Source organism: Ixodes scapularis, unplaced genomic scaffold (genome assembly GCF_016920785.2).
Source record: "Ixodes scapularis isolate PalLabHiFi unplaced genomic scaffold, ASM1692078v2 PGA_scaffold13__105_contigs__length_92229423, whole genome shotgun sequence".
NCBI classification, from domain to species: Eukaryota; Metazoa; Arthropoda; class Arachnida; order Ixodida; family Ixodidae; genus Ixodes; species Ixodes scapularis.
The window spans coordinates 50,870,968-50,883,383 of record NW_024609839.1 but is presented as its reverse complement, the minus strand read 5'-3'; the positions used below and the strand labels follow the sequence as shown (position 1 = coordinate 50,883,383).

Here is a 12,416-nt window from a genome sequence, read left to right as displayed (position 1 = left end):
GTGGGAAACGCCCTCTTTTTGGCCGATTTTGGCGTCTGAGGCAACCTTTGGAGAGCGATAACTAAATAAATTCTTGCCCGCTTCAAAAGCACTCGGGCATACGCGTCATAGACCTAGAGGAGATTCCTTATAATGAATTACAGACTGCTGAGTGTCGCCATTGATGGTACAATTGACGGCGCGTATGCCCGAATTTGTGGGAACCGCCCCCTTTTTGGCCGATGTTGGCGTCTGAGGCAACCTTTGGAGACCGATAACTAAATACATTCTTGCCCGCTTCAAAAGCACTCGGGCATACGCGTCATAGACCTAGAGGAGATTCCTTATAATGAATTACAGACTGCTGAGTGTCGCCATTGATGGTACAATTGACGGCGCGTATGCCCGAATTTGTGGGAAACGCCCCCTTTTTGGCCGATTTTGGCGTCTGAGGCAACCTTTGGAGACCGATAACTAAATAAATTCTTGCCCGCTTCAAAAGCACTCGGGCATACGCGTCATAGACCTAGAGGAGATTCCTTATAATGAATTACAGACTGCTGAGTGTCGCCATTAATGGTACAATTGACGGCGCGTATGCCCGAATTTGTGGGAAACGCCCCCTTTTTGGCCGATTTTGGCGTCTGAGGCAACCTTTGGAGAGCGATAACTAAATAAATTCTTGGCCGCTTCAGAAGCACTCGGGCATACGCGTCATAGACCTAGAGGAGATTCCTTATAATGAATTATAGACTGCTGAGTATCGCCATTGATGGTACAATTGACGGCGCGTATGCCCAAATTTGTGGGAAACGCCCCTTTTTTGGCCGATTTTGGCGTCTGAGGCAACCTTTGGAGAGCGATAACTAAATAAATTCTTGCCCGCTTCAAAAGCACTCGGGCATACGCGTCATAGACCTAGAGGAGATTCCTTATAATGAATTATAGACTGCTGAGTATCGCCATTGATGGTACAATGGACGGCGCGTATGCCCGTATGTGTGGGAAACGCCCCCTTTTTGGCCGATTTTGGCGTCTGAGGCAACCTTTGGAGAGCGATAACTAAATAAATTCTTGCCCGCTTCAAAAGTACTCGGGCATACGCGTCATAGACCTAGAGGAGATTCCTTATAATGAATTACAGACTGCTGAGTGTCACCATTGATGGTACAATTGACGGCGCGTATGCCCGAATTTGTGGGAAACGCCCTCTTTTTGGCCGATTTTGGCGTCTGAGGCAACCTTTGGAGAGCGATAACTAAATAAATTCTTGCCCGCTTCAAAAGCACTCGGGCATACGCGTCATAGACCTAAAGGAGATTCCTTATAATGAATTACAGACTGCTGAGTGTCGCCATTGATGGTACAATTGACGGCGCGTATGCCCGAATTTGTGGGAAACGCCCCCTTTTTGGCCGATTTTGGCGTCTGAGGCAACCTTTGGAGAGCGATAACTAAATAAATTCTTGGCCGCTTCAAAAGCACTCGGGCATACGCGTCATAGACCTAGAGGAGATTCCTTATAATGAATTATAGACTGCTGAGTATCGCCATTGATGGTACAATTGACGGCGCGTATGCCCAAATTTGTGGGAAACGCCCCTTTTTTGGCCGATTTTGACGTCTGAGGCAACCTTTGGAGAGCGATAACTAAATAAATTCTTGGCCGCTTCAAAAGCACTCGGGCATACGCGTCATAGACCTAGAGGAGATTCCTTATAATGAATTACAGACTGCTGAGTGTCGCCATTGATGGTACAATTGCCGGCGCGTATGCCCGAATTTGTGGGAAACGCCCTCTTTTTGGCCGATTTTGGCGTCTGAGGCAACCTTTGGAGAGCGATAACTAAATAAATTCTTGCCCGCTTCAAAAGCACTCGGGCATACGCGTCATAGACCTAGAGGAGATTCCTTATAATGAATTACAGACTGCTGAGTGTCGCCATTGATGGTACAATTGACGGCGCGTATGCCCGAATTTGTGGGAACCGCCCCCTTTTTGGCCGATGTTGGCGTCTGAGGCAACCTTTGGAGACCGATAACTAAATACATTCTTGCCCGCTTCAAAAGCACTCGGGCATACGCGTCATAGACCTAGAGGAGATTCCTTATAATGAATTACAGACTGCTGAGTGTCGCCATTGATGGTACAATTGACGGCGCGTATGCCCGAATTTGTGGGAAACGCCCCCTTTTTGGCCGATTTTGGCGTCTGAGGCAACCTTTGGAGACCGATAACTAAATAAATTCTTGCCCGCTTCAAAAGCACTCGGGCATACGCGTCATAGACCTAGAGGAGATTCCTTATAATGAATTACAGACTGCTGAGTGTCGCCATTAATGGTACAATTGACGGCGCGTATGCCCGAATTTGTGGGAAACGCCCCCTTTTTGGCCGATTTTGGCGTCTGAGGCAACCTTTGGAGAGCGATAACTAAATAAATTCTTGCCCGCTTCAAAAGCACTCGGGCATACGCGTCATAGACCTAGAGGAGATTCCTTATAATGAATTACAGACTGCTGAGTGTCGCCATTGATGGTACAATTGACGGCGCGTATGCCCGAATGTGTGGGAAACGCCCCCTTTTTGGCCGATTTTGGCGTCTGAGGCAACCTTTGGAGAGCGATAACTAAATAAATTCTTGCCCGCTTCAAAAGTACTCGGGCATACGCGTCATAGACCTAGAGGAGATTCCTTATAATGAATTACAGACTGCTGAGTATCGCCATTGATGGTACAATGGACGGCGCGTATGCCCGAATGTGTGGGAAACGCCCCTTTTTTGGCCGATTTTGGCGTCTGAGGCAACCTTTGGAGAGCGATAACTAAATAAATTCTTGGCCGCTTCAGAAGCACTCGGGCATACGCGTCATAGACCTAGAGGAGATTCCTTATAATGAATTATAGACTGCTGAGTATCGCCATTGATGGTACAATTGACGGCGCGTATGCCCAAATTTGTGGGAAACGCCCCTTTTTTGGCCGATTTTGGCGTCTGAGGCAACCTTTGGAGAGCGATAACTAAATAAATTCTTGCCCGCTTCAAAAGCACTCGGGCATACGCGTCATAGACCTAGAGGAGATTCCTTATAATGAATTACAGACTGCTGAGTGTCGCCATTGATGGTACAATTGACGGCGCGTATGCCCGAATTTGTGGGAAACGCCCTCTTTTTGGCCGATTTTGGCGTCTGAGGCAACCTTTGGAGAGCGATAACTAAATAAATTCTTGGCCGCTTCAGAAGTACTCGGGCATACGCGTCATAGACCTAGAGGAGATTCCTTATAATGAATTATAGACTGCTGAGTATCGCCATTGATGGTACAATTGACGGCGCGTATGCCCAAATTTGTGGGAAACGCCCCTTTTTTGGCCGATTTTGGCGTCTGAGGCAACCTTTGGAGAGCGATAACTAAATAAATTCTTGCCCGCTTCAAAAGCACTCGGGCATACGCGTCATAGACCTAGAGGAGATTCCTTATAATGAATTATAGACTGCTGAGTATCGCCATTGATGGTACAATGGACGGCGCGTATGCCCGTATGTGTGGGAAACGCCCCCTTTTTGGCCGATTTTGGCGTCTGAGGCAACCTTTGGAGAGCGATAACTAAATAAATTCTTGCCCGCTTCAAAAGTACTCGGGCATACGCGTCATAGACCTAGAGGAGATTCCTTATAATGAATTACAGACTGCTGAGTGTCGCCATTGATGGTACAATTGACGGCGCGTATGCCCGAATTTGTGGGAAACGCCCTCTTTTTGGCCGATTTTGGCGTCTGAGGCAACCTTTGGAGAGCGATAACTAAATAAATTCTTGCCCGCTTCAAAAGCACTCGGGCATACGCGTCATAGACCTAGAGGAGATTCCTTATAATGAATTACAGACTGCTGAGTGTCGCCATTGATGGTACAATTGACGGCGCGTATGCCCGAATTTGTGGGAAACGGCCCCTTTTTGGCCGATTTTGGCGTCTGAGGCAACCTTTGGAGACCGATAACTAAATACATTCTTGCCCGCTTCAAAAGCACTCGGGCATACGCGTCATAGACCTAGAGGAGATTCCTTATAATGAATTACAGACTGCTGAGTGTCGCCATTGATGGTACAATTGACGGCGCGTATGCCCGAATTTGTGGGAAACGCCCCCTTTTTGGCTGATTTTGGCGTCTGAGGCAACCTTTGGAGACCGATAACTAAATAAATTCTTGGCCGCTTCAAAAGCACTCGGGCATACGAGTCATAGACCTAGAGGAGATTCCTTATAATGAATTACAGACTGCTGAGTGTCGCCATTAATGGTACAATTGACGGCGCGTATGCCCGAATTTGTGGGAAACGCCCCCTTTTTGGCCGATTTTGGCGTCTGAGGCAACCTTTGGAGAGCGATAACTAAATAAATTCTTGGCCGCTTCAGAAGCACTCGGGCATACGCGTCATAGACCTAGAGGAGATTCCTTATAATGAATTACAGACTGCTGAGTGTCGCCATTGATGGTACAATTGATGGCGCGTATGCCCGAATTTGTGGGAAACGCCCCCTTTTTGGCCGATTTTGGCGTCTGAGGCAACTTTTGGAGAGTGATAACTAAATAAATTCTTGGCCGCTTCAAGAGCACTCGGGCATACGCGTCATAGACCTAGAGGAGATTCCTTCTAATGAATTATAGACTGCTGAGTATCGCCATTGATGGTACAATTGACGGCGCGTATGCCCAAATTTGTGGGAAACGCCCCTTTTTTGGCCGATTTTGACGTCTGAGGCAACCTTTGGAGAGCGATAACTAAATAAATTCTTGGCCGCTTCAAAAGCACTCGGGCATACGCGTCATAGACCTAGAGGAGATTCCTTATAATGAATTACAGACTGCTGAGTGTCGCCATTGATGGTACAATTGCCGGCGCGTATGCCCGAATTTGTGGGAAACGCCCTCTTTTTGGCCGATTTTGGCGTCTGAGGCAACCTTTGGAGAGCGATAACTAAATAAATTCTTGCCCGCTTCAAAAGCACTCGGGCATACGCGTCATAGACCTAGAGGAGATTCCTTATAATGAATTACAGACTGCTGAGTGTCGCCATTGATGGTACAATTGACGGCGCGTATGCCCAAATTTGTGGGAAACGCCCCCGTTTTGGCCGATTTTGGCGTCTGAGGCAACATTTGGAGAGCGATAACTAAATAAATTCTTGGCCGCTTCAAAAGCACTCGGGCATACGCGTCATAGACCTAGAGGACATTCCTTATAATGAATTACAGACTGCTGAGTGTCGCCATTGATGGTACATTGGACGGCGCGTATGCCCAAATGTGTGGGAAACGCCCCTTTTTTGGCCGATTTTGACGGTTGAGGCAAGCTTTGGAGAGTGATAACTAAATAAATTCTGGGCCGCTTCAAAAGCTCGCGGGCATATGTGTCGCAGAACTGGAGGAGATGCATTATTATGGCTTATAGAGTACTGAGTGTCGCCATTGATGGTACAGTTGGCGGCGCGTATGCCCAAATTTCTGGGACACACCCCTTTTTTGCCTGATTTTGACGTCTGAGGTTGTGATGACCTAAGAGATACTGGGCCGTTTCAAAAGCTCTTCGGCGCACGCGAAGGAAACCTACATAAGATTGATTAATTAGCAGTAACAGCGTGCTAAATATCGCCATAAACGGTACTCTTCATGTCCCGTTTGCCAAAGTGTCTGGACCACGCCCAGTCATTTTGGCATTTTTATTTTTAATACCATTCTTGGAAGTGGAATAGCTGGTGAAATGAAATTTGGACACTTCGTAAAAGATAGTTCGGATCAAAAAACGCTTTGACTCCTTAATTATTCAGCGCTTTAAGTATAATGTATTTGAGCTAATTACGCGATAAGAACAAAAACAAAAAAAAAACACGAAAAAACAACCTGCATTTAGGTTTTGTGTTTATCAATTAAGAAAATATTCAGTGTAGTTGCCGTTTTGTGATACATTACATATGTTGCTAAATAATGTATTTAGGAACGCAACAACGTCACTGATTCCTCGAGTCTCCTTACCAACTGCGGATTCTTTTTGGTATTTAAAGCCCTGGGGAACCACTTTAAGTTTAATTAATTGGAAAATAAAAACTGTTTCCATGGAGCTAGAGACATTGGCTATATATATAGCAAAATGCAACTAAATTGATCTTGTGGTTTTTTTAGGGTTTGCATCGAATGTTGAAAAGACGTATGATTTTTCTGCGGTTCGCCATAGGAACCAATGAGTAAAAGTTTGGTTGCATTTTGGCCAGACTTAATATAAACGCAGGACCACGAAAATTCTCGTGAAGGTTAAGGGAAACGTATTAAAACGTGACACAAAAGTGCAAAGGGATTGAGTGATTAGTTTTCTTTGTATAAAAAAAGATCGCTTTGGTCCATTGAGTTACGGGCGCCGGCGCAGCGGCGGCCGATAGATGGCGTAAGTGGTAACGGCGCTCGCCTGTCCGAGAATCTTGGGGTTGGTTCCCGAGAATCGAGGAACGCCTTTCAATCCTTGCCCGGTAATTGCGGACCGCCAAATGTTGAAATTTTTCCAGCTCTGATTACGGCCTGCGGAACAGAGAATACGTCACGAATGACGCGACACCACTCGAAAAACAAAAATAAAGTGTCCGGGCGGCCGCATTCCTGTTTGGTTTGGACTGCCTTTTAGTGGCTAAATTCTCATGCGTTATTAGAAAAGGCGCACGAAGGGCAGAAATTGGACACGACTGCTGTGCCGGCGTTTGGCTGGAACCAGACATGTGCAAGTTACTAAAAAGAGTAAGTTACTGAGTATCTGCCTCAAAAGTAATTTGAGTAGAGTAGAACTTCCTGAGTTAGAAAGTAATTGAGTAAAGAACTAGCTATAGTAAAAAGTAGCGAATTACTCTTGACGATGATTTTTATATTTTTTTTTTATCGTAGCAAGAAAGTACAAAGGTTTTGATAGACGGTCATTTTAGAAAAACGGCCATTCTCTCGCTCGCGTTTTAATGAAAACCTTTTATTGGCTCGAATAATCAATATGCTGTCAAAGTTCTTGTCTGGAGGTTCTGCGCCTGCTCGCCTTAAATTTTGTTCTTTTGTTTTTAACCTTATTGTTAGGTGACGTACAGTCATGCATAAATAACTTCTCGCGAGCAGACGTTTTATTCCGAGGAGCGCTTGGGCTGATGGCTTACATTCGAGCTATACTTCGTTTCAGCTTCGGTCCGAGCGCGGCCGATGTTATGAGCTGAAGGGCCAATCAAACAGCGAAAGAGGCACAACGTCATGGCGTGCTCTCTGCCGTTGATAGGGCCAGCTGGTATTCGCCGTCTCTCTGTGCGTGCTCCTCCGCCGGCTAGTCCTATCAAGCGCAAAAAACACGCCATGACGTTGCGCTTTTTGCGCTCTTTGATTGGCCCTTCAGCTCATAACATCGGCCGCGCTCGGACCGAAGGTGAAACGAAGTATAGCGGTGACGTCAGGTCCCGTCCATGAGAAGCGGGTAGGGGGGAGCCCACGGATTAATGCGAACTGCCATTATCATCTGCGCCTGTGTCACCGCGGTCTGATCGAAACGGCAAGCTCGGTGACTGGCGTCTACGTGTTTGAGGACGACGAGATAAAAAATATGAATCAAAACAAAGCAAAAACTGCGTTTGCCGCAGTTTTTGCGCGACAACGTGAGAATCCAGCGACGATATCGCCAACGAAAATTTCGAAGCGGGCGCGAGGCTTAGCACTGCTGAGAGGTGAGAAGCTACGCTGGAAGACGGTATGTTAGACAGTATCTTGGACAGAAACTGAATTGGGAAGACGGTACATTGAACATGACTTTCTTTCTTTACCAAACAGCTATTTCGTTGACGAAAACGTATTCTAACTTATTTAAATGTCCTGAATGAATTAAATAAATATTGTAGTAGTTTAAGACACGTTTCCTGGAGGAAGAAAAAGCAACGTTGCTAGCGAACTACTTTCTCGACGGCGGAGGCACTTCAGATGGGCGCAATGCGCTTGTGGGTGGAGCTAAAAGATTGTTCTCAGGTTGCATCCGACTATAATGAACAACTTAAATGTAATCGAAATTTACTCAGATTAATCAGAATAGTAGTTAAACTGTGCAGTAACTTGAGTTGAAGTAGTTGAATTACGTACCTGGCTGGTCCGGTTGAACGCGGTCGTTGCAGTTGTGTCCGACCTGTGCCTTACGTGGCCTTCTTTAGTGACGCTGGAAAATTCCGCACTAAGGCTTTCTAATCTAAAAGGTGTTGATGAAATTCACGCGAGGGTGAAATCGGACAAATTTCCCAGCAGAACGCGCATCACGAGACGAAAACGTCACGCCTGCTGTGAGGCCCGGTTACGTCATCTCCGCAGCGGAAGGGCAGATGGGATATACGCTAGAGCGATACCAACATTCTCCCGTTTGGCAGTAAAGCAGGTTGGCTCCGAAATACGATTTGTTGTCAGAAGTGGTGGTGTCAAGATTAGAAACCACTATTTTGTTCGTTTTGCGCGGTGCCAAATAAAAAAAAAAAAAACAAAAAAACAAAAAAAGTATTTTGTTGCTAAACGCTGATTATCCATACCACCGGCACTTTGCCCGTGTGATCGACGGAACTCAAGGAGTTTTGGTGGCTGCTAACGCCACGCACATCCGACCGTGGATCTTATTTATTTATATTTTTGGACAGCATTATTTTTAATATTGGAGCACCTCCTGGACTACGTCGGATTCCGCGGTCGCGCTGGGTTGGGGCGAAAGCATACCATTTTCATCCTCCATTGACGTGCGAAAAAGAAAATGCTCCGATGAGATACAGTTTCACGACCACCATCCGGGTCTTTCTCCCGTTTGTCCCAACCCAGCAAGGAGCAAAGTGCGCGGCAGCCCTTTCCCACTTCTATCCCGCCCTCTTTCAGTAAAACGGTGTAAGACCGTGTTAATGTCTATACCATGTGACCCTGACTCACGGTGTAGGAAGCCCTGACTTTTGAAAAGGGTATATTGCTCACTAGCATCGTTACGTAGCATTATCAATTTACAGTCAAGTCCACGTTTGCCTTGTATGCTCCGCTTGCACAAAAATCATATTCGCGGTAAATATTTTGCGCTTGCGCCGGGCCGACATAAGCGCCACCTGTTGCAGGTTTAGAAAATTAGAACAAGTTGCTCCGCCGCTCTGTCCACTTCAGCAGAGTGAAGGCTCCAGAGGATTTAAAAGGTTAAAAAGCGCAACGAATCAAGGACAATAAAGACACAAACAGTGTTTGACAGTGTTTTTTCTAATAAAATCAGTTGTGAGTTAGCGCCCGTCCGGTCGTCTTTGTGTCTTTATTGTCCTTGTTTTGTTGCGCTTTTTAACCTTTTAAATCAGTATGAACCAACTCGCCCAAACAGAAGATTTAATACTCCAGAGGAAGCAAGAGGCGAGCAGGGTCTCGCCTCTTCTCCAGCGTCCGCTCTGCAAAAGAGGAAAGAGTGGAGGGGGGCTTGACCCGCCTTTCTTAAACTGCAACGGGTATGGCTATGCATATACTTCACAAAACACAACGTGTGCACTTATGCGTGCTGTTTTGTATTTTGTCGATGTTGTATTCTGACGTCCGCATTTTCTTTCTTTCTTCAGGACACTTCAGGGACGGATTGGGAAGTTATCGCGGATTGTTCTGGCTCCTAGGAACTTTGTCAGCCTGCAACGTCGTCTTATGGTGCGGGCTTTGCTTGAGAGAGAGGCGGAGATGCAACGAGAGAAATCTCGACAAGCGGCAACCGAAGGAACATCCCCAGGCATGACAATCTGCCGCTGGCTGTTGTCACGGTCTGCACCCGTCCAAAGCTCTGTTCTATTCCCTCTTTACGTACCAATAAACCAACAGGGTTCAAGAAGACAGTCACCAACGGGCATCTCCGTCGTGAAACCTGGACTAAGGGCAAAAACTCACCCCGACTACGGACGCGGTCAGAACTTACCATACTCGCCCTTTTCACAGTGATAGCCGTTGCTCGTCGCACCACCACTCGAACCTTTATGTCGCTGTGTCACGTGTCCTTGTGTCACAGTGTCATCAGGGTATCGCGTGACGTCACGGTGGCTTATAAGATCACGGTGTCACGTGATATTGTGACGTCTCGTGACACGGCGTCACGGCGACATGTGAAGCTGGGATGTCACGTTACGTCACGGTGTCGTGGGACGTACGGGCGTCACATGACCGCGAAGACGACATACAAGAGACAGTCTTCCTTGTATGGTGGTCACGTTAGTCATACAGCCTGCAGGCATGTTCATGAGCATTTACAAACACAACATGTGCTTCAAACATGCCTGGGACGTGCCGCAGTTGCCGCTGCCATCATGTCTGAAACGAACACCGCGTCTTCTGTATGGCGACTGACCGGTCAGGGTTAGTCAGGGTGACCGCGTGTTAGGAGTGCTTCGTGTGTGTGTGTGAAATAAACGAATGCGTCAATCTCCGAGCAGGCGTTGGCGATGGTTCCTCGACGGAAGGTGCAAGGTACATAAGGATATATACGGTGTCTGAATTTACTAGGCTCGATCTAAAATGGACCGTAAAAATCGACGCGTGCACGAAGCATTCTAAACTTTTCGTCAAAGGTCTATTGCACAGGTCCGTTTTTTTCTTGTAAAATTACAAGGCATAGCTCCCTTTCTGTAAAAAGATAGGGCCGAAAACTTGCCATGGTTAACGGCGGGTGCATGGCGACGCAGACGACTGTGCCGAGCGGCGGGGGCGCGTTTGGCGCACGTATTGCATGGCGTCGGGAGCAGCGTCCGAAGGTGTTGCCAACGTTACTACACTACCTCAACTGTGAAACTCCCGTGGAAGGGGGTCCTTCCTCCCCCTTACTCACTTCAGTCTGCCTCCCGTCGTTTGAAGCGCCATCTAGTTTTCGGTTTCAAAACTGTGTTTTCCATAGAGTACGATGGAACGCCATTTAGACGGACTGTGCTTCGAGAAGTATACGTACTGCATAGAAGACATTGTAATTATCAACCGTCCGGCGCTTTGAACAACGGGAGGCGAGTCGTGGTGATTGAGGGGAGTACTGCTCGTGCAAGCAGCGTCAATGAGCAGTTCCCTATAACTATGGTGCTTGGAACGCGTCTCCGACTGGTGTGTTTACTGTCCTATGCTGCCCATACATCAAAAGTGGTCCCCAAGTGGCAACAAATGACGTCACAGAAGCCGGAGTGTCATGCTGTTGACTGTCGCGATCCTGGCGGTTGGCCGAGAAATGCTGGCGAAAAGCGCGAGCGAACGCGAGTGTCGCTGTCGTCACGGCGTCCCAGGCGTCCCAACTTTCGGCTGCTGTAGCTTCCGTGGACTGTCACAGTAGATGCGACCTGCAGCAGAACAGGCGTCTGCCATATCCACCACAGCTGCTGAGACACCACCAGGGTCGCGACCGCCGACAGCATGACACTTCTATGACGTCATCAGGCGGAAATTGAGGGACCACTTTTTCGGACGCGGTAAACACACCAGTCGGAGACGCGTTCCAGGCACCATACTATAATCTAATAACGTTGAGTGTAGCCGACCAGCGAAAGAATGACACGCAGACGAAATCCGTCGCAGCAAAAACGCCGTTGTTTTGCCACCGTTTTTTTTTTCCTCTTCAAGTTTTGTTTTTATTGTCCGAATTTATTTGTAAACCAAAGGTACACTATAAAAATATTATCTTCATTTTAGTAAATCAAGGTCGTTGTGAACTGTCTCGATTAGAGTTCTTAGGCAGCGCCATCTATCAATACGTGCGCCAAACGCGCCCTGCGGCTCGGCTCAGTCCTCTGAGTCGCCGCCCGCCGTTGTCCTGACAAGATTTTCGCCCCGTTTTTTGTTTTTTTTGTTGTTTTTACAGAAAGGGAGCTACTCTCTGTAATTTTACAAGAAAAAACGAACCTGCGAAATACACGTATGACGAAAAGTTTAGATTGCTTCGTGTAGGCGTCGATCTTTATGCTCCATTTTAGATGGAGCCTGGTGACTTGAGACATCCTATATTAGGGTCCGATAAGGTGTCGCATGGTTTCGCTGCGACTGCGCACGGGACTGGTCCTTTTTTGTAAGTACACATGGTCAAAAAAATCCCTGAACGAAAAGATGTTTAGCTTTCATGGATTCGGAGATGAGCGCAGCGTTTGCTTCATTTTTTTTTTTGTTTTTTGTGGTTTCTTTCTCTGTGGTGGTTAGGGCAGTGAAAAAGGACAGAGTTGCAAGATATATTTTAACCGGACAACGCGGAAACGCCTCGACCTACGGTGGCGCCAGACGGTGTTGAAAGCGAGCGGCGAGTGACGTCACGCGCTCGATGCTGTCAAAATATATTGGAAAAAATATTAAAAACGTTTACAAATCTTTGTAACGCGAAATTGGAACGCAGCTCTTGAGGAGGAGGGGAGGGTATGGAGGCGAG

The 12,416-nt window shown here is 47.1% G+C and overlaps 1 protein-coding gene across 1 annotated transcript in view; it reads left to right on the top strand.

The window, feature by feature from the left end:
- LOC120842308 overlaps window positions 1-9,863 on the top strand; it is a 53,729-nt gene extending 43,866 nt beyond the window's left edge. Inside the window, exon 6 of the mRNA XM_040213369.1 lies at window positions 9,604-9,863. Coding sequence (XP_040069303.1) covers window positions 9,604-9,770 — 167 coding nt within the window. The 3' untranslated portion in view covers window positions 9,771-9,863. The remainder of the gene's footprint in view (window positions 1-9,603) is intronic.
- The last annotated feature ends 2,553 nt before the right edge of the window (window positions 9,864-12,416 follow it).